We start from the raw sequence: 20,226 nt of genomic DNA, 5'->3' as shown, positions 1-20,226 counted from the left end.
CTGTATGTAGGTGAATGGCACCTTGGTACAAGAGATTGTGGGTTTGTAAATTCTGAAAGCCATGGGTATTGTTTTCCTAGGATACCTGATATATAATATCTAGGCTCAGGTGCCAAAGCATTCAGTGGGATCTGAGCTGACTCTGCACAAGAACATGACACAAGGTTATGGGTTCCTTTCTTGCCCTATAGGTTTCTAGCTGGAATTCCCAGGCTGCTTTCAGCTTTGTAGGTGACTTAGGTGTTTGGTTTCATTTGGGATGAGTGGAATGGTATTTACTGCTGCTGTTTTACAGTAAAAGTACAGACATTATTCTGGTTTGGAGAGAATCTGGTGTGGGATTTCCTTGGGCAACCATCTGCAGCTGAAGGCTAGGAAAACACCTAGAGGAGTATCTGAGGGTGGGAAAAAGAAGATAACATAATTTTCATTGTAGTGGAGAGAGACGGTTGTGCCTTGGCACAATGACCTAGCTTTGCTCTAGGCACACCTTTCATAAATGCCATGTGACTGCTCTTGTTATTGCAAGAGGTGACAGAGTTATCAACTTGGCTCTTTCAAGACCCCAACAATGGTTAAGCTATCTTCCATCAGAGACTAGATCTGATTGTTTATATCTGTGGAACTGATGACTGTGATGTGGCTCTGAGGCAGCTCCAAGGATAAGCACAATGTGTACACCGATTCTCTGATGCTCTTTCTGTAGATGGTAGAAAGAAGTAGCCACTATGGGGAATACAGAATTGGCTCAATGCCTCACAGTTGTTTGTGGCCACATTTCCCAGCCCAAAGCCATACAGATGAAACTTCTGATCATTATGGATACTTCTGCTTTAATCTGCTTCACGGAGATAGACTGCATAGACAAAACTAGTAGCTGCAGGTATTCCAGCACAGGCATCCTGTAAGTCATCCACACTACTTCCAGGTCCTCTGTCCTTCCCACACAGATGAAAGGGAGACAACAGTACTGGGGTTTCCTACTGGCATTGAAGTCCTACTCAAACTGTAGGTGTTGTCTTCTTTATCATGGCAGCTTTCTAGATTTAGTGAGTAGGAAGGCTTCAAACTCGCAGCTCTGCAGGAGTATCTGGCTGCCGGGAAGGGTGGCTTATTTTGAAGGCCTCTAACTCCAAGAGAGCTTTATTTATTCTGGTTATTGTGGGATATGGACCCATGTCCACTTTGAATCTGTAAACGGAGAAGAATTTGTGAAGGACTGTGAGTTGGAGAGCCAGTGTGGCAGGGAGCAGAAGTATAGAGCAGTGTGATAGGCCTGCCTGGTGTGAGAGAATCTCACAGGCATTTACACTAACAGAAAAGGTTCATCCTTGTAGGTTTACAAACAAATGCTTGAGAGATTAATCAGTTCCGGAAGAGGTTGTAAAGTCTCCTTCTCTAGAGATACTCAAAACCCAGCTGGATGCAATCCTGTGCCACTTCCTCTAGCAGGGAAATTGGACTGGGTGACCTCCAGAATTCCCTTCCAACTGCAATGATTCTGTGCTTGTGCAATTTTCACCAGACTTTTACGTAATGTGCAGCACAAGGTAAGAAGACACTGCTTTTCCTGGGAATCATGCATCCACTACTTGTATGGGTTTAAGGCTTTAAATAAAGTCTGATTAATCTTTTCCTCCTGTGTGCAGTGTAAGAACAAAGCAAACAGGGACAGAGAATATGGAGTGTGGGCAACTTCAGCTTCTCTAAAGTCATAGATCAGGTTTCCCCAGAGGCCTCTAAGAGGAGACCACAATTCATTACTTCCAAAAGAGACAGTATTTATGAAGTAGGAAAATTTGTGGAGAGAATAAACATAAGTGGATAGGGCAGGCAGGAGGGATAATGTCTAACAGGCACAAGGAGCAGAAGGTAAGCTCTGACAGCCCAGCATAAGTAGGTTTCTTGAAGAATATATCAAACTTAGCCTTAATTACCTTTCAGCATTGGCAACTTGAGGAACTAAACACAGATCAGCCATGGAAACCTAAAAATATAGCAGAGAAAAGGGGTTAGAATAACTCAGAGCCTGTCCTCCCACACCTCCCAGTGGCGGCAGGCTTTGAGACCAGGACAGAAATTATTTTATCAGCCAGTACAGAGGAGTTGTCATGATGATCTAATTATTTAATTCAGCATTAATACTACAGCAATAGTACAAGAAAAAGAACTTCATTGCAGTTGCCAGTAGAAGCCATGAGCTTTTAGGAAGCTTTATATTTACCAGCTGATCATTATGACCTTAAGGACACTGTGCTTCTATGGCAACTGCCTTTAAGCAAACACGTCTGCTGGCAAGCTGCAGAGGGAGGTGATGGAGGGAGAGGGGTGTTTGCATGGCTGGAAAAAGTTAAGTAAATTTTGCTTGCTTGCACTGCAGCAGTATCAAGCAGTCCTGCAATGTCAAGACTTGATATGTGATAGGGCCTCTGTACACAGGCTTGGAGACTTGCAGTCTGAGGGAAAGACTTAACGCCAGTGCTGCTTGCTGCTTGTCTGCACAGAGGCAGCTGCCCTCACCCTGCTCCCCAGGTCACAGAGCCCTGGGTGCCTCTCAGAGCACATTATTCTCCAGCATTAGATCTTGTAAGGAGCCTTATTAATTAGGGCTCCATAAGGCTGCTGCTAGACAATCCTCTGCATCCCAGAATAATGCAGGAGCCTTCCTTTTTAATAAGGCTTTTATAGGAAAGGCCTTTTGCCTGGCAGCAGAACTAATAAATGGAAAAGGCCTGAACTGCCTCTAGTTTGGTACGGGTCAGAACAGCTTTTATGTGAGCTCTGTGAAATCTGTCCATCTTAAATTGGATGGTCACAGCAGAAAAATACAAGTTGGTTAAAGGTTCCATAGAAAAGAGCTAAAAACAGAACACATGTTTTTTGAGCCAAGCTTTGCTCCTATGACAGGACATGTTGAAGTCCAAATCCCATAAAGATGAAATGATATATCATCATTTTCCACATCATCTAGAACCAGCCAGATCATAGCTACATCTGCAGAATCTGGCCATCAGCAGGTTATAGTCAGGGACAAGTAAGCATCTCCATAACTCTGTCAGTCAGTAATGGCCTAAGTAGGATCCATGCAGCTGTTTTTTGTTATGGTGAAGGCACTGCATGTAATTCTAGGCACTGGATGGGGTTGTGTTCTTATCTCCTCAACTAATTTTCTTTCCTATTTTAGGGGAAGATACTTTGGTTTTCAGTTCTGCAATAGCACACAGGGCTCTCTCTGATACTTACTTCATCCCCCACACAGTAGCGTCCAGCAGTGTGCTGCAGAATCTGCTCCAGTGCTGTCAAGAGAGGTGGTACACTGGAATGAGGCATTGGAAAGTCAATTGAAAGGGACACCAAACACTTTCTAGACTGAGAATTATGTACAATGGCATTTTAACCCCAAGCAGAGTATGAAAAAGGAGCATTTTGGGACAGAAACTAGAAGGAACAGAAATCTTATTATAGTTATGAGTCTTTAGGCTCCTTCAGCTTTTTTGGGCCCAGGGTGATTTCAGCTGCTTTAGACAATGCACTCGAAATGCTATGAGGATAATGTAGAAATACGTAATTGGGGAGGGGGGAAAGGCAACGGTTCAGTCAGTTTGTGTCTGTCAGGAAGTGAAAATGGGCCTGTCATTGTAGCACATGGGGGAAAAGATTTTGAGGGAACCAAAAGCCCATTATTTCTCTCAAAAAGGCAAAGAATTACTCTGCTACTTGCTAGACTCTGTGGGAGTTTGCTATTAGATTTCTATCTATGTGTAGAACTATAGAAGAGCTGTGAGCCCTTGTGCTTCGAAATTAATCAGCTGCTGCAGTGTGCAGGATGGCACCAGGCTTCCCCTCTTCCTTGTGCAACAGTGGAAGTGTTCTGTGCACATCAATCCTGGGGAGCTACCAGTCCTGGACATGAGACTCTGGGCAAGAAGAACACAGTCTCTGCCAGCAAGGCAGGACCCCAGCACACCAGCATAGGAATATCTGTGGTTCTACTTGAAAAAGGCAAATAGAATGCCAGTGGTGCAGAATTTTGTAAGGTCAGCCAAATTACTGATCATTTTAGATGTGGTATGTACCTTGAAAGCCAGATGTGATACAGTTCTGAGCCCATTCCATTTTTTTCTCCCCCATTTGTTTCAGGACACTCAGGTTCTGTGAAGACAAAGCAATCTCTAGGTTAGATAACTACTGCTAGCTGGATCTTACCCACTGTGTCATCCAGTGGAGGACAGGGGAGATGAGGAGTTGCCAAGGCTGAACCCCTGGCCTGAGTTCACTTGGTTGGGTCAGCCCTGACCTCACCTGCAATGAATCAGGCACCCTGCTGTATCTTTCTCTTGGCACTACCCTTCTGTAACAGTTGCCAGGGTATCCCTTTGCCTCTTCCCTTTCAGCTGCTCAATTCTCTTCTTCCTAAAATGTCCTAGACTCGGCAGTAAAACCATATGGATTCAGCTCTTTCTGGAAAGAGCCCTGGCATGCTATAGGATTTGCTGTGTTGGAAATACTGTATTGGTGCCATTGGTATTTAGATCAGGCAGAGGTTAAGCAGATTTTATCCGCTAGCACACCAGTCTGAAGTTCTGCCACCCGGTTGGCTGGCAACAATTTAAGGAGACTGGGAATTTCAGGGACAGAAATCCTTTCTGATCTTCTCATTTGCATGGATCTGACAAGGCAGTACCTGGAGTGGCTGAATGCCAGAGGCAATGTGGTCAGCAATCATTCTGACTTGGGCTCTCTTCTTTGGATCTTGGGGCAGAAGCCTGGGGTTAGGATGTGTCTCTTCTAGGTAATTAATTATAGCTAGCTGTAAAGAACAAAGAGATAATGGGAGGTTATTGGAGACCCAAGGAAGACTTTACATTCCTGGACATGTGGGAAAGGGGAGCTGATCCAAGAGAATACAACAGCTCTTGAATGCAGTTTATTACCAACCCAAAGAAAAGAATAACTCCTCTGATATCTGCCTGTGACCTTGTAATTTGGTCCAGCTGTAATTTCAGGCAAACCATGGAACAGCCATCAAAGTCAGACGACCAACTGCTTAGTGAAAGGTGGAGTTATGAACCAAAGCAGAACGGAACTGAAATCCTTGACAGTGGTTTCCCATCAGGGAATATGTGCTATTTCTATTCCCAAGTGGGATCATAAATGCCACTTCTTTTCCAATGTAAAGGTGAGAGCTCTGGAGAAAAAGATGGAACAAAGCCATCCCATCCAGATTGGGAAGCAGGCCAGAGTGAAAGGTTAACAGGGATGTGGCTGATAACTCACCGACTGAGAAAGGGTGATGCCATCAATTTTCAAGGCTGGGACTTGCTGCATTGGATTCAGTGCCTTGAATTCAGCAGAAAACTGTGGAAACAAACCTGAGATTACTCTACAGCAATAAGAAATTATTCTTCCTTGTTTTCTTCTCCCAGAACCCAGTTACCAAATTCTTTTTCCTTCCTCTTTTTTTCTCTCTACCTTAATACTAATCTTTGGAGTAAATTATGCTGTACTATTAGCCTACAGCAAGCTCTTACTGGGGCTCAGGGATCACTGCACCTGGCCTGGACTGCTTTATCTCTTGATAAAGCATCACTGCAATGCCCAGTGGTACTGCATCAGTGACACCATTACTGTCCCAGCTGTCCAACTCTGCCTTGGCCCATACCAGCCCATTGAGCCAGTGGTACTATGAGGTGCACAACTCCCTCCTATGGACCCCCAAGAAAGGCCTCAGTGAAGATCTCTTTTGGCAACCCACCTCTTCCTTTTGCAGGCCCTTTGCAGCCCCCTGCAATATAAATTAGCATATTTTGGACACCCCCTATCCCCACCTCCATGCATTTTCTGTTGCTAATTGAATGAAGTTAAGTCTGTTTAAAGTGTGGGACAGCTTCTCTGTGCTCCAGATCTATTCAGTTGCATCATGGTGAGCAAAAGATTTTCAGCCTTATGGATTCAGTCACAAATGTTTGAGAGAGAAAAAAGCCTCTATTCTCCTGCAGTCATATTCTTCTCCTGTCTCACATGCCAGGGAACAGTGGCTGAAAGCAGCTATTAATTCCAAAGAAGTGGTGAGGAATTCAGTAATTTTGCCTGTGAACTTTCCAGTGCTAATCTCAAGTCTCCTAATGATCCCCAAGTTCAGTACCCTGGAGAGAGCAGTGGTATTTTTATCCTTACCTGCTGTCCTCCATCCTTAATGAGGTTCACTGGTACCAGGTCATAGGAAATTCCTTTCAGAGCCAGTGCTAGGGAGAGCAGAGTGTACAGCTTCAGACAGCTACACTGGGACCAGTTTCATTGGTAATGGGTTCAGGAAAATGTTAGCACCTATATTTGAAAAAAGACTCTACCCCTCAATGAGGGTGGCCTGAGTCCACTGAGAAGACTGTGCTCTGGCAAATGAAGGACCAAAGTACTAAAGATCAGTCCTGGCAAAACCTGCATTTTTCAAAATAAGCTTTGCAATTCTTTGCAGCACAGCCCTTGCTGATTCGGCTTTTAGAGGTTAGGGGACCATGTGGTTACCTTTAAAACCTTTCTGTCTCAGCACAAGTAAGGACCATTCCCAGCCCTGCTTAGCTCTCATGACCTGGGTCAGCCAGAGTCTGAGGTAGCATCATGAAGCCCTCTTATCTGTTCCCCTCTACTCCACCTGCTCCAAGTAAGCTGCGGTCTTCCCCTTCCTCCTCATGGGGAGGTGCCTGACTGTTCCAGACTCATGTTTGCTGACCTCTCTGTTAATAAGTGATGGATTAATTTGGTCAGGGGAGGGGAGGATACTGCAATACTGAGACAAAAAAAGAGAGATGAAAATTGAATCTTACCAATTCGCACTCTCCAAGAACAGGAACTTCGGAAATAACTGTAAAGTATTGGCTGAGAAGAGAAAGACAAAAGAGTTATATGCTGGGAGCACCAGAGTATTGAATGTAAGGAAAAGAATACATGAGCAGAAGGCATTTCAGGAACTCTAAGACAGGGGAGAGCAATGTTTGGAGGAGAGATGGCTCCTTTCTGAAAGTAACTGTTCCTGATTTGGGCATACAGGTAGCATCACTGTCTCTCATAATAGCCTTCTTATTATCCAGTTGCACCTGATGTTTCCAACAATGCACAAATGACCTTGACACTATAAAGCTTCCCTCTTTGTACCTATCCAATATTGCTAACTTCTATCCCATCTTAGATTTCTGAAACAATTTCTGTACTGATTGTGCCAAGCATCTGGGTATTTGCATGGTATGAAACAACTTTTCCAGTCATGTAGGAGAAAAACCAATTTCTTTACAAAAAAGAAGAGCTTCTGTTGTTTGAGACGAAAGCCATGAAGAGAGAGAATTCATCTCTACCTGAATGATAACGCTAAGGCAGCCTTCCCAGATGTTTCCAGCCTGTCCAAATTCTCACCTTTTCAGATGCCATGGTGCATGCAGTTGTCTTCACAAAATAAAAACAGCCTCTGTGTTTTCTGTTTTAACTCAGCTGTAATGAGGAAAAGCTTCTCTCCTATAACCAATGAGGAAAGGACTTTGCCCCCCAGTCTGTGCCCAGGACACAAAAACCAGCCAGTCAGATTCAATCCTGAGTCACTGCAGTCACCCTCTCCCAGCCCTGATCTCAAAACCATTAAACAGATTTAAGCTTGGAAGCACATTTGGGAACCATTCTTGAATCATTCTTATTTCCATAGCTTTTCATCCAGAAATCTAACCCTGGAGAACAAAAAAAAAAAAAAAAAAGAAAAAAAAAAGAAAAAAAAAAAAAAGAAAACCAAAGCTGCATGCAGAATTTCTGTTTCACTAGGGAAAGACTGCTAGCTCTGGGAATGGGCTCCCTTTTCAGGGAGATTCCATAGTGTGCTCCTGTAGCTCCCCTCCCACCAGTATTGGCCAGTACAGGGAATTTCCTACATTGGAGATATGGGAGAAGCTGCTACTCTGCTCTCAGACCAACTTAGTGTAAAATAAAAGATTATGCTTTTTTTTTGTGTCAGTCTTTTCTTTCCACACAGGAAATTGGTACCCATCTATGTCTCTAAAGAAACCTGTAATCATGTCTCTCCTTGCTTACACAGATCCCACAGCATGCCATGGATCTCTCTCAGTCTCTACCCTCCCAAAATGCATAAAAATTTTTCCAGAGACTTGGCAGCAAGACAAAAGAAAGCAGGGATATGCTCAATTATAGTCTGTCAAAAGAAAACCAGAGACACTGATGATCTCTGTGCTCCAGTCCTCTTTGAAAACTTCACACTTCTTACAATTTAGATTGGCTCAAATAACTCCAAATGAGGTATATCTTTGACTAATTTAGTCAGATTTATAAGTGAGGAGGAAAGAGATGGAAAGTACTGGTAACACTTTAGTGGACAATGTATTTGCTGATTTTCTTAAATTCTTCTGGAATGAGGGCATTAGAAAAATCAGCTACATTAGTTTTTCAAATGTCTAGCCTTCTGAGTTTCAGGGAAGAAACAGAAACTATGGCTTCAAAAGAGAAAATAGAGCAGTCATGAGATACTAATTTTACTTGCTTTTCCTGAGGATCTTGCTAAGGATTTTTTGGCTCAGAAATTCATGTCATTCACTACATCCATTTTGGACTCTGCCCTCTCAGCCAGCAGAGACATTTCTCCTGATCCTCTCTGCAGTTCTTTTTTGGTTTTACAGCCTGTGCTATCATTTGGAATAAACTGTGTCATGCTAATTGCCTTGCTCTGTAATTTCAAGGATCTGGGGGATTTCACTAAAAAGAACATGGAAACCATTGTTCAGCTGGGAACTGTCTCCAGGCGCTGGGGCATGGAGTGATCTCTTGAGTTCATGCTGTTTTGCTCCTAGAAGCAGGGCAGATCACAGGCAAAAATAATCAGCTAAGTAAAGAGTAGAGACAGCAGAAATGTTTTGTCCTCAGTGGACATATCCCAGAGTGACACTGTGTCTTCCTCAGAGGAAATGCTGAGCATGGTCGAGGGAAGTCTCAGGAAAGAATTTCCTGCATTTACAACCCTGTGGGATAAAATCACCAAAACCTGCAGTTTAGATTGGTTGGAGCTGGGATGATAGCAGGACAGGATTTGCTTGATGTCTACTGAGAGTTCTGGTTTGGTTGTTTTCATTTTTAGCAATCAGCGAGGAAAGTTTGGGCTTAAATACTAGTCCAGAGTAAAAATTTGGCAAACACACTTCTCTGTTGTGAAAGATGGAAGAAACACCCCAAACTTTTTATGTTGACCTCTTAGGTTTTCCATCTTCTTCAAAGTAGTACGGTCTATTCTGGATACCACCTTTTTCCAAGTGATATAAGGGATGCACTTGGGAACGCCAAATCTCTCATCTTTCCTGAGACCCATCAAGCCCAGCAGCCTGCACACACACTGCTCCTTGGGACACCTCTGTGCCTGAAAGGCACAGCTTGTACTCTGCTGGGTTCAAATGTAAAGCAGAAAGAACAGATTTGCTCCTAAACTCTCAGTATCTCTTCAGCAGGACTTGGTGTGAACAGCGCAAATAAAATACGGTAAGCACCCCCACTAAAAGCATTAGCACACTAAAGCATTTTATTTAGCACGGGGTTAAATTCCGTGCTTTCCACTGCGACAGAGAACACGGGGGCAGGGCGGGGCAGCGGGGGCGCGCTCCTCCCGGGCTCCGCCGTCCCGGCCTCCCCGGGTACCAGCAGCCACAGCCGGCGACACGGCCGAACCGAGCGAGGCCCGCGCAGGCCGAAGACGGAGAGCCGCCGCCCCAAGCCCCACTCCCACCGGCTGTGGCGCCGCCATCGTCCCCCGTCCCTCCCGCCCCGCGGGGCGAGCGCGGAGCCAGCGCCGCGTACCTTGGCGGCGGCGGCGGCGCTCATCGCCGGCCCGACCCTGCTCGGGGCTCCGGCTCGGCGGCCGGGACTACATCCCCCGGCGTGCCCCGCGCCCCGCCCGCTCTCCCGCGCAGGATGCGCCGGGCCCGGCGCGGTGCCGCGCGCGGCGGGTGCCCGCGGATGCCGCCGCGCCAGCGGGAGCCCCGCCGCGGGCCGGGGCCGCGCCCCGCCGCCACCCGCCCGGCCGCCCTGGCCCTCGTCACCCTCCTCAGCTTCGCCTCCCGCTTCCACCGCCTGCGGGAGCCGCCGCACGTATGGTACGGGCCGGGGCGGGGCGTGCGGCTCTGCGGCCGGGCGCTGCCCGGGCCCCGGGGTGCGGGGGTGCGTGTCCGCCTCCTCCCGGCCCGCGCCTCGTCCCCGCCCGGCCTTGCCCGGCGTGGGAGGGATCCCTGTGTGTCGCAGGCGGGCGCAGGGACGGGACGGGCGGTGAGGCCCGCAGGGAAGCGCTGCGCTCTCCGGCCCGCCCGGCCCGGCCCCTGAGCCCTCCCGCTGCTCTCGGGACGTGCTGCAGGGCGGGCAGCGGGGCCCGGGGAGGGCGTTTTGGAGATTTTTGTGCAACAAGCCGACTTTTTAACCTCGCTAAGGTCAATTTGGAATCAAAAGGGCAAGCCACAGGTTTTGCAGTGATAATATAAAACTTTTTTTAAAAAGCACATTTCCTACAGCGGCTGCAGTGCTCTCGATGATTTCCCACTGAGTTTAACGCATTGTGTCGTATGGAATGTATGGCAGTAACCCACTATACTATAAAAAGCATAAGTAGAAAGGCCTTTCTGAATTTTTTTTTTTTTTTTAACTCTCTTCAGCATTGTAGTAGATTGGTTATTGTGGTTTGTGTTTTGTTGGTGTGTTTTTTCCAGTTGGGATGAAACTCATTTTGGGAAGATGGGAAGTTACTACATTAATCGGACCTTCTTCTTTGATGTCCATCCCCCTTTGGGGAAGGTAAACTGCTTTTCTGTTACATATTTCAGAAGCCACAGAGTGGGCCCACAAAAGTCTGCCTCTGCCTCCTGGCCAAAGGATGTGGTGAACAACAAAGTCCTTCCTAAGTGTTATTGACACCACAGCAATTTGCATTCTGTGTCCAGAGCCTCAACTTGAAAACTTTTTGTCATTACAAAACATGCTTCAAATATAAGAAAACAAAACAGTATTGCATGTTGGGTTTTGAAAGGCTTGACATGAAAAAATCAATATGACACTTGGAGGGCATATATAATAGAAGCCTACATTTTAAAGGAAGAAACAGTTCCTGATAACCTGTGAGCAGATGAGATGCCTGCCACAAATGACCCTGAGAGCATTGATTTCCTGTTCTGTAAATGAACTTGTTTTAGCAACAGTGTGTAGTGTGGATGAAGGTGCATCTTCCTGCATTGTCAGGGTTATCTTCCTTTCAGACTGAATCTCCTGAAACTAAAGGGATAGGGAGCTATGGGAGACTACAGAATTCTCGCTGCTCAATTCCACACTTAGTATTTTTCTTGAGCTTGCAGTCAGGCTTATAGTCTGTTGCAAAAATAATTCTGATTTTGCCTTTAGACAAAGGGCAGTATGTACGTATATGATTTCTGTAAATAAACTCTTTTTTGGATGATGTGTCTGAATTATTTGTCCTCTGGATCAGCGTGGCTTCTACAGAAACCTTACTGCTGCTAGCCTAGGTACTTTTTCCTCCATTGTGATATTCCTGACCAGTTTTTTCACATTTTCTCTTCAGATGCTGATTGGACTTGCTGGCTACCTTAGTGGATATGATGGTACATTTCCGTTCCAAAAACCAGGGGATCGATATGAGCAGCACAACTATGTAGGGATGAGAGGGGTAAGGCTTTGCAGGCTATTGTCAACTGGTTAGCTTTCCTGTGGCTTTCAGTACAATGTTCCCTCTTAAGAACAGCTCTCCTTGTTCAGGTCAGAGATCTGTTTACCCTCGTGCCTTGTCTTTAAGCTCCTTTGAAAAGTGTTAGTGGTTCTATAGTGAATAAGTCTTAATGTGTGTTTGTGAGAGGCCTGGTAAGAAATTAAGGTGAAAACTGAGGGCAGCTCTTCCTGCTAATTAGTGAGACTATACTGCTGCATGGGATAGATACCTTGCCTTGTCTACAAAGCAAACATTGCTGAGTTTGAGCTTCTCTCACTGCATTGTGCCTGGCTAATCTGGGGAATCAAGGGTGTCAAAAAGCCAGGATCATCCATTGTCACCTGCAGTTTGCCACCCCCAATGACACTAAACTGAGTATGCTGATGGAGCCTGGGACAGCAGGGCAAAATTCAGAGTTTTATTTGATCTGAAACCCTGGCTCTACTGCTATTTAGGCAGACAAAGAGCCATATAACTGACAGCAGATAAGTCAAAATGAGAAACAGTGGCCAACTGCTACTACCTAGAAAGAAAACTGAAAACTGGGAAGGCATGTTTTCTTAGTTTAGTTTCCAGAAGTTCATTGTTTTAGGTTTCCCTGAGTAAGGTGGGAGAGGTGCTAGAAACAGACATTAAAGATAATAAATTCTACTGTGGTCTTGCTTTCTTTTGTTTTGATTTCTTGTTCTTTCTCCTCCAACTATCCTTGGTCTCATTTGTGTAGGAGAGGGGAATCTGGTCTGCTAAAGATATAAAGAGCAAGTGTATTTTGTTCTTAGCTTTCATAATCTAGTATCTTGTTAAAAAAAGGCTGAGTGTAGTGGATGTGTGGTGCACCTACTTAATGCATCCTTTTATGAATATCTGGTGCAGGCTAGCAAGAGTGTGACTGGCTGTTGTTACTGACACCACTGCAGAAGAGAGTAAGCATCTGTCCTCTGAGCGGTGTCTTTGTTCATCTGGCTTTTGTCCAATGTTCTTTGTGACTCAGTTCAGCTGCTGCAACACCTCCTGTTGTTGTGGGTATGGAAGAGGGAGGAAAGGAAAGGGTGTGAGCTCTTGTCCACTGTGGGTGAGGTTATAATTTTTGCCATGATCTTTTCCTGCAGTTCTGTGCATTTCTTGGCTCCTGCCTGGTTCCTTTTGCCTACCTCACAGTATTGGAACTGTCAAAGTCACTGCCAGCAGCCTTACTCACGGCTTTCATCCTTATTTTTGGTAGGTGTTCCTGCTACAGCAAAATTGAGTATCTTAATTGTTCAGATAATTTAATTTCTGGATTACCATGTATAACCTAAACAGGGGATATTTGGGTTAATGAGAGACTTTCTCGAAAACAAAGTCATTCCACTTTTTTTAGTGTATGTATGTATGAGCCTTCCTACTTGGTGGTCCCCTTAAGGACTTTGCAGTCTTGTTTAGTTCATAGGTACTTCAGTTATTTACATAACCACAGTATTGGGTTAGATTGCACCTTAATTTAAAAAAAATTTATAAGGTGGGCAGTTAGGAATGATTTTGCCCACTAGTGAAATATTGATGTTTTCTGAATGAATTATAGAGGTCTTTAATGACCCCTGCATTACTTTAGAAGAGTTCACAATAAGAAATTAATGAAGTTCCTTGTTGAATTGAGCCAAGTGGAGAAATTGACCTTGCAAATGAAGTTACCAAAATAGGAGTTTTGTAAGGACACAGGTATTGAGAAATGGAGACTTAAAATATCAAAGCCATATTCATTTTCTATAGGTACCATCTGAAAGATGACTTCTCTGGCATCCTCTGACACTGTGGTGGTGCCTGAGGTAGATCATTGCTGGCTGTAATCCTTTCCATCTCAGTATGTAACCAGCACTTTCCAGATGGTGTTTCACAGATACTGCTGTACTGCCTTTTGTTCTTGTATTTGTTTTTAGGGGTTTTTTGTTCATTTTTTTCCTTTGTTATCCAGGTAGAAGATGAAATGTGATCTCCTTCTATTTCTAAAATTTCCCACCTTCTTCTTGTCCTGACTACACAGAGGAAGCTGAATTCCCACAATCTTAGATTCACTTTGGAACTGCAAGTATTTCTGACATTGCTGTGTGTCTCTTTGCAGATACAGGCTGTATTACATTGTCCCAATATATTCTGCTGGATCCCATTCTAATGTTCTTTCTCATGGGAGCTGTTCTGAGTATGGTGAAATGTAACAGCTGTGCAGACAGGTAAGATAAGGATGATAATTTTGTTAAACTAGTGATATTTAACTTCCACGCAATTAAAGTAATGTCTGCCATTGGTGATGTGTGAATAGCTGAAATGAGATTACTTCAGGAAATTTGAAGGTGAAAATGACTGTTGGTAGCAGAGAGAAATTTTTACTCTGAGGGTTTGTGTGGTTAGGGAGAAAGTATTGTGCCTGGAGTACACCAATTTACCTGTGACTGTAAGCCTGTGACCTTTAAAAATCGTGCTGTCTAAGGTAAATAGTGTAGTTTATTTGATTTAGAGAAATGGCTACAAAAACTTAGAGCGAAATATAGCCAGGATGATTCTGAATAAAGTAGTAAAGTTGTTAAGAATATTTGCTATAGACCCATCCAGAGAGGGTAGTGGTTTTTAGGTACTGGGATGTGTCAGAAGGCTTCTTTGTGGCTGGCTGCACAGAGTAGTTTCCTTGAAATGCATCCCAAATTCAAAGTCAGAAGAAGTTGAGATTCTGTGTTATATATGAGCAGCTTTTACTTCATGAAACAATCAAGAACTAATAGTATCAATCTTATTGTGTCTGCAGTTTGTGTGGCTGAAATGCAGCGTGCAGCATCATGTACGGCTGTCCAAGGCCATCTTTATCTACAGCACATTCCTCAGGGAATGCATCACTAAATTACAGGGCAGTGCTTGACCAGCTGTGTGTGTCTTGACCTGAATTTATTTTTCATATCTTAGAACTAATCCTGTTGTCAAAGTAGTTGATATTCTACAAATTAGAAGCCAAACCCTAGCTATCGTGTTGCTTAGCAGGTCATGGGGATTTTGTCTAGTTGAAATAAAAGCGTCAAGGCATTAGGAATCAGAAGGAAACAGTTTTAAGTTCTGCTGTCATTTTTTCTCATCTCTCTTCTATAGTTCAATTTTATGTCAGTTTATAATTTGTTTGCTTTTTGCTGCTGCTTTTGTTTGTGTTTTCGATAGAGGTTTTCTGCTAGGGCTTTCTTGCTGTACTACAGGTGGCTGCTCTTTGCCTCTTGTTCTTCCCCATGTCCCTAAATTTCTGAGAGAAGTAAGTTTGCACTTTATGGAGCAAAGTTCTTGTTTCTGTTTTCAGAACTTTCATGTAGTCAGACTTTCTTCATACTAGTATTTTAGCTTACACCTGATGTCTGTGTTTCCATCCTTGAATGGGGGATCTAAGGTTGCCCCTGGCCTAAGTGTACCTGAAGCCTGTATCAAGGCTTCACAAGCGTGAATCTGAAACCAGTATCCTTGTGTGATTCTAAATTAAATGAAAAACTTGTTTTTCCACTTTTTATGGGTTCCTGAGAAGACTGACTGTAATTTTTTGGGGTAACTGATCTGTTATTTATTTTTGTGATCACAGGCTGCCCATTCATGTAGCCATCATTTTATTTACTGACTTGCTCTACTGGTCCTGCAGGCCATTTTCTGCCTCCTGGTGGTTCTGGCTGAGTCTGACTGGTGTGAGCCTTGCTGGAGCAATGGGGGTAAAATTTGTTGGCCTTTTTGTAGTCCTCTTGGTTGGCTTGAACACAATCTGTGACCTATGGGACTTGCTGGGGAACCTCAGCCTGTCACTGGTGAGTTTCAAAGGCTTTTCTTTAAGTGTTTCTTTGTTTTGTTTGCTTTGCAATTCTGCTAGTCTTTGACACCCCTGCAAGTACCTAAACAGAGATACTCTACAGCAGAGAGGAGCATCTGATGTGGTGATGAAAAAAGCAGATTAAGGTTTTAATGAAAAAATTATTGCCTCACTTTTGAAAAAAACCAAGCACACTTATATTAGCAGTTCATAATAGTATCTAAGCACAGCAGAAAGATTGTTACTTTTTCTTGAGAGAAACTGTTACCATTACAGTTGGCTGTATTTTCAGTCTAATCTTTACAGGAGTAAAAGGGAGAGGCTTTACAGTGGCCCGAAGCAAGATGTTGCCCAGCACTGTTACCTGACCTTCCAAGGAGTGTGTGCTACCTGGCAGACAGCTTGTCTTGCAGCACTCAGTTTGCATAAGCACTGTGAGCTCAGGCTCTGCTTCGTGAGAGTAAGGGGGCAGAGGCTGCGTAGCAGGAGCATCACGAGTCACAGAAATGCTCTGCAATCTGCAGCATCCATTGCCAGTTTAGAGGATTAAGACAGCTATAGCCTGCTTGACTTCATACACATTTAGTTCTTCTAAGCCTTTAAAAAAATGCTAGTGGGTTTGAGTGTCCTGGTCTAATATATTGTATTTTATGTTTGCGAAGTGTGAAATCTGCCATTTGGAGAAACACCTTGATGTACCATTTGCTGTCTTGCAGCCGGCAGGAAGACAAATTCTTCAGTCATATCTTTTAAAAGGTGTTCAGTTCTCTTCTTGTCACAGCCTCTTTTGAAGCTTGAAAATTCTATTTTTTTTTCACTTACCATTTTTGTCTCGTTTGTCTTATAAACAGTGGGAGTATGGGGGGACTTTTTCTATTCCTCCTGTGTGATTTGTTTTCTTTGGTTAACTTGAATCAATATGGGCTGCAAAGATTCAATGTGCCAACTCCAGAGAAACACTTCTTGAGCAAAGTCAGTTAATTGCATTTGAAATAGAACAAATCCATCATGTCTAAGCTTTGTGCCAGGAGACAGCTGAACAGTGATTTCATTTGTGCTGCTGGCAGCAAAGGCAGCAAACCCCTGAGTGTTAGAGTATGTAAAGAATTTACTCCAGAAGGTAGATGCTTTCTGAATAGCTATTTGGAAACCTTGTTACTTGAGGAGAAGGAAAAAAAAGGGTGAGGATTAATCTCCTGAAAGCCTGAATAACTTACCTCTGCATTTGTTAGGAAGCTACTCATGATTATTTATATGCAATTTTTTGGGGACTACCTTGATTTCTAGAATTCTCAGCTTGTGTTGGTCCATTGTTCTGATTTGCTCACTGCTGTCTTTCACACGCACTTTCTTTTCTTTGACTTTGCATTGAAGTCTTTAGTTGCAGAAAACCATTTCATGAAAATTGAAGCATATTGAGGCCTTTCTAAGTAGGGAACTGGAGGGTAGTTCATGTGCCTCTCTACTGTCTATATTTGGTTATGTACCATCAATCAGCATTAGTTTCTAAGTGTCCAGTGGTTATGAAGTATTCTGCAGAAGTACTGGAACTGAACAGCTCTTTTCCTTTGTTGACTTCACTGAGTTTTGCAATGTGTTCAGCTTTTTCCATTCCTTTTGAGTTAATTGGTTCTGGTACTAAGGGATGGAGAATCATTGGCTTAATGATTATATGACAGGTATCATGTTAAAAAATACGGAGAATAGCAAGTGCCTCTGCTTTCACCCACTTTGACATTAGTGTGGCCATGTAGTAAACAGTTTTTGCTATTTAATTCTTTTCTTCTTCCACAACTATTTATTATCCACTCTCTACTTTATGTTATTTACTACCAGCAGTGTCAGTAGGATTTGAAAATGCAATAGCTTCTTTGACATCTGTTTGCAAAACATATTTTCAATTGGTTGAAATAAAATATTTTACTTTCATTTTGGGACATTTGAAGAACAGGTTTTGCTGCTGACTTTTCTGTAGTTTCTGGTTGAGCAGCACTAGAAGTTGCTGTGTGAGAGCATCCTTGCTAAGCAAGGTGATTTCTGTAAGTGAAGCATATGTAGATCCCAAGATGTCCTGGTTACATTTACATTTGCACAGACTTACTGGGGGAGCAAATTTTCATTTTCCCTCTTGCTTAGCTTTGGTAGTTACTATTTTTGGAGCCATCTCTTTGCTGGGATTTTTGGGTTAAGATATGTACCACTGATAAACAAGTTAAGGTCCTTGCTCTCAAAATACTTTCAGTGGGGGCTGTCCAACCTCCTTTGCCAAAGTTAGGGATGCTCAGCACTTTGGAACACTTAACTCTCTTATTGCCTAATTTTGTCTTTTTTCCCATGACCCTAAAATGCTGAGGTACCATAGCTCCAGCTTTTGGAGATGCACAGCAAGAGCTGGCTCAGCTTTTACCTCTCTCTGGGCTTTTCTGAGGTAATTCTACAACCTGGTGAGCTTTCTTGCACAGCAGGCTCCAGCCATAGGTCTGCTGCTCAGAGTCTTGTGAAATCAGGAGTGAAGTTGTTCCTGCACTGTTTGATCCAGATTGTGTTTGTTACAGGTCATGTTTGGGAAGCATTTACTGGCTCGTGTACTCTGCCTCATTGTACTGCCGCTTGCCCTCTACACGGCTGTGTTTGCTGTTCATTTTGCAGTGTTAAATAGAAGGTATTTCACAATGTTTTCTCCAGAAGAATGACTTGTCTTTGCTTTGAATTAAAGGCTATTGGTTATATAGTAGTCCACTTTCAGTGTCAGAAGCACAGCCACAAGCTGTGTCTTTGTTTAATTCTCTTCCCCAGCTCTCTGGCCAAGCTGGCAGTGAAATTGAATTTGAGTTTGAGACTCTCTGAAATGCCAAGCAAGTAACCTAACCAAATTTCCTGTCTCATTTTTTTCCTCTTATCTTTCTGGGACCTGAAAATGTCTCAACTCCATTCTTTGTCTTTTTGTAATTAAAAAAAAGTCATTACTTTCCTGAAAAATGGCTGTGATTTAAAGAGTCTGAATGTGCATGAAGGGAGGGCTCTTTCCTGAATGCTTGCAACCAAGGGATGCTTTTTACAAGGAAAGAGCTAGTTAAATGGCCAAGTAATGTTTTCCAAATGCCAGCATTAAAAACTGAGGTGAATAAGCACTTTACTGTAGAAAAAGAATAGAAAAATAAATCTGTTATTTTTCAGTTAAAGTCCACTGGTTTTACCACTAACCTCTTAGCAGAAGGAAGACTACAGGAGTCACAGAGAAAGGCTTTGTTATATCTGTCCTGACAGTGGTCAGTTTATTTGTTGTAAGAACACCCCCAAAGACAGTTCTGATGCTTTGTGCAGTGCTAGCAGTTACATTTTTGTGACCTTAAGTCCTTGCAACTCTGGACAATTTCCTGCAAGACTGTCTCTATCTGTTGTGATTCAAAACATTAGAGAAGTGTGTCTCTTAAGGGAAGTGCACCCACTCTTCTTCAGATGCCCAGTCTGGTTTTATAATTTTTCTTCTGTAAAAACAACTTGTTAATGCATGACAAAGGTTTGTATGCTGCTTAGTTAGACCTTGAATTGTCATATTCTTTGCTGTCTTTTGTAGTGGTCCTGGGGATGGTTTCTTCAGTTCAGCATTTCAATCCCAGCTGATTGGGAACAATCTTCATAATGTCTCCATTCCAGAGCGTGAGTGTCCATATGAATAAAGGACTCTGAATGTTGTCAGTGTACATGAGGACTTAAATAAAAGTGGTGTCCCCATGACTCAGTGCAGTGTGAATTATGCCTTCCATGGTTAAGGTCAGATCCATACTCTTCCTGTGTGCAGTTTTATGTATTGACAGAAAGAAAAAGGCTGAAAATACCACCATGTTCAGTACATGGTCACTAGCTGTTTCATTGTATTACGTCTAGAGGGAAGGATGCCATTTTGAGGGGTCTGACATGTGTGCTTGCATCTCATTATTCTTTGGTTCTATATTGATGTTTTTCCTGTTCACCTTAGATTTGTAGGTGTTCAGATGTGAGATTTGTTTCCAAAATATGTGTAAAAGGAAACTATCAACTTTTGTTACACAGCATGCCACTGGTCCAGCTATGTTGTATTCAGAATGCACCCAAATTTAGCAAAAAGAAGGCTATGTGGTTGTTCCCTAATCCTCAGGTTGACTAGAGACTACTGAGCCTTTAAAATGGTTTAGCTTTTTGATTACTTCAGCTTTTTTCTGGCTGTTCCCTGCTCCAGAGCTGTCGCTGACAGAGCATCAGGTCTGTTCTCCAAGGCTGAGTTCTCTCACTTGTGTTGGGGGACTAGGAGGGAAGATGTCTTAAGCCAGTGTAGCAGCTCTGCTATCCAACAGCTGAGCTTGCCTCCCTTCTCTCTTGTATTGCTGTAGGGGTCAGCAGTGTTATACTGTTAGGGAAAGTCATCTTAAAACTATCATTATGAAATTACAAACAAAGGAACGTCTTGCCATGTCTGTTTATGTTAAAACTTAGTGGGAGAATTTTAAGTGTTTCAGCCAAATGTTATATAACAGTTTCACTGAATCCTGGTTAGGGATGGGAGATAAGCTTGCAATGAGCCCTGTGGAGTAATGTGTCAAACAGGAAACAAACTTCCATCAAAACCATGAAGAGTGCGTGCTTAATCGAGCACTGTAGACTAGCTGAGGCAGATACAGGACAGCTGCCTTATGTCTTTGTTCCT

General features: G+C 43.4%; 2 protein-coding genes across 4 annotated transcripts in view; one reads left to right on the top strand and one right to left on the bottom strand.

Moving 5' to 3' along the window:
- Positions 1–813: 813 nt before the first annotated feature.
- GSTZ1 (glutathione S-transferase zeta 1) lies at positions 814–9,974 on the bottom strand. Of its 2 annotated transcripts, none has more exons than XM_021542821.4 (9): positions 9,835–9,974; positions 6,825–6,876; positions 6,178–6,245; positions 5,278–5,358; positions 4,685–4,810; positions 4,077–4,152; positions 3,244–3,296; positions 1,938–1,987; positions 814–1,191 (listed from the first exon to the last, which is right to left on the bottom strand). In XM_021542821.4, exons 1-9 carry the CDS (start codon positions 9,856–9,858, stop codon positions 1,065–1,067), a joined length of 657 nt encoding a protein of 218 aa, XP_021398496.1. In that variant the 5' UTR covers positions 9,859–9,974; the 3' UTR covers positions 814–1,064. The 2 variants fall into 2 exon arrangements, with proteins under 2 accessions (XP_021398496.1, XP_021398497.1); XM_021542822.4 differs by lacking the exon at positions 9,835–9,974 and adding an exon at positions 7,408–7,560.
- The window catches only part of POMT2 (protein O-mannosyltransferase 2), a 27,821-nt gene continuing 17,528 nt past the window's right edge, over positions 9,934–20,226 (top strand). For both annotated transcript variants that reach the window (XM_085582208.1, XM_031504968.3), the window contains exons 1-8: positions 9,934–10,130; positions 10,734–10,818; positions 11,597–11,701; positions 12,850–12,958; positions 13,839–13,947; positions 15,381–15,540; positions 18,098–18,204; positions 19,120–19,202. In XM_085582208.1, the coding sequence (XP_085438334.1) occupies positions 9,949–10,130; positions 10,734–10,818; positions 11,597–11,701; positions 12,850–12,958; positions 13,839–13,947; positions 15,381–15,540; positions 18,098–18,204; positions 19,120–19,202 (940 nt within the window). In that variant the 5' untranslated portion in view covers positions 9,934–9,948. The remainder of the gene's footprint in view (positions 10,131–10,733; positions 10,819–11,596; positions 11,702–12,849; positions 12,959–13,838; positions 13,948–15,380; positions 15,541–18,097; positions 18,205–19,119; positions 19,203–20,226) is intronic.

Source organism: Lonchura striata, chromosome 5 (assembly GCF_050655825.1).
Source record: "Lonchura striata isolate lonStrDom1 chromosome 5, ASM5065582v1, whole genome shotgun sequence".
NCBI classification, from domain to species: Eukaryota; Metazoa; Chordata; class Aves; order Passeriformes; family Estrildidae; genus Lonchura; species Lonchura striata.
Note: the sequence above shows the minus strand (reverse complement) of the source record. Positions and strands in the feature narration are given on the sequence as shown.

Bases quoted from the DNA above. Each gene is read 5' to 3' on its own strand.
- GSTZ1 (XM_021542821.4), bottom strand. From the start codon at position 9,858: ATGAGCGCCGCCGCCGCCGCCAAG. The intron at 6,877-9,834 runs GTACGCGGCGCT...TTCTCTTCTCAG, and splicing joins GCGCCGCCGCCGCCGCCAAG to CCAATACTTTACAGTTATTT. The intron at 5,359-6,177 runs GTAAGGATAAAA...TTGTTTCCACAG, and splicing joins TTAAGGATGGAGGACAGCAG to TTTTCTGCTGAATTCAAGGC.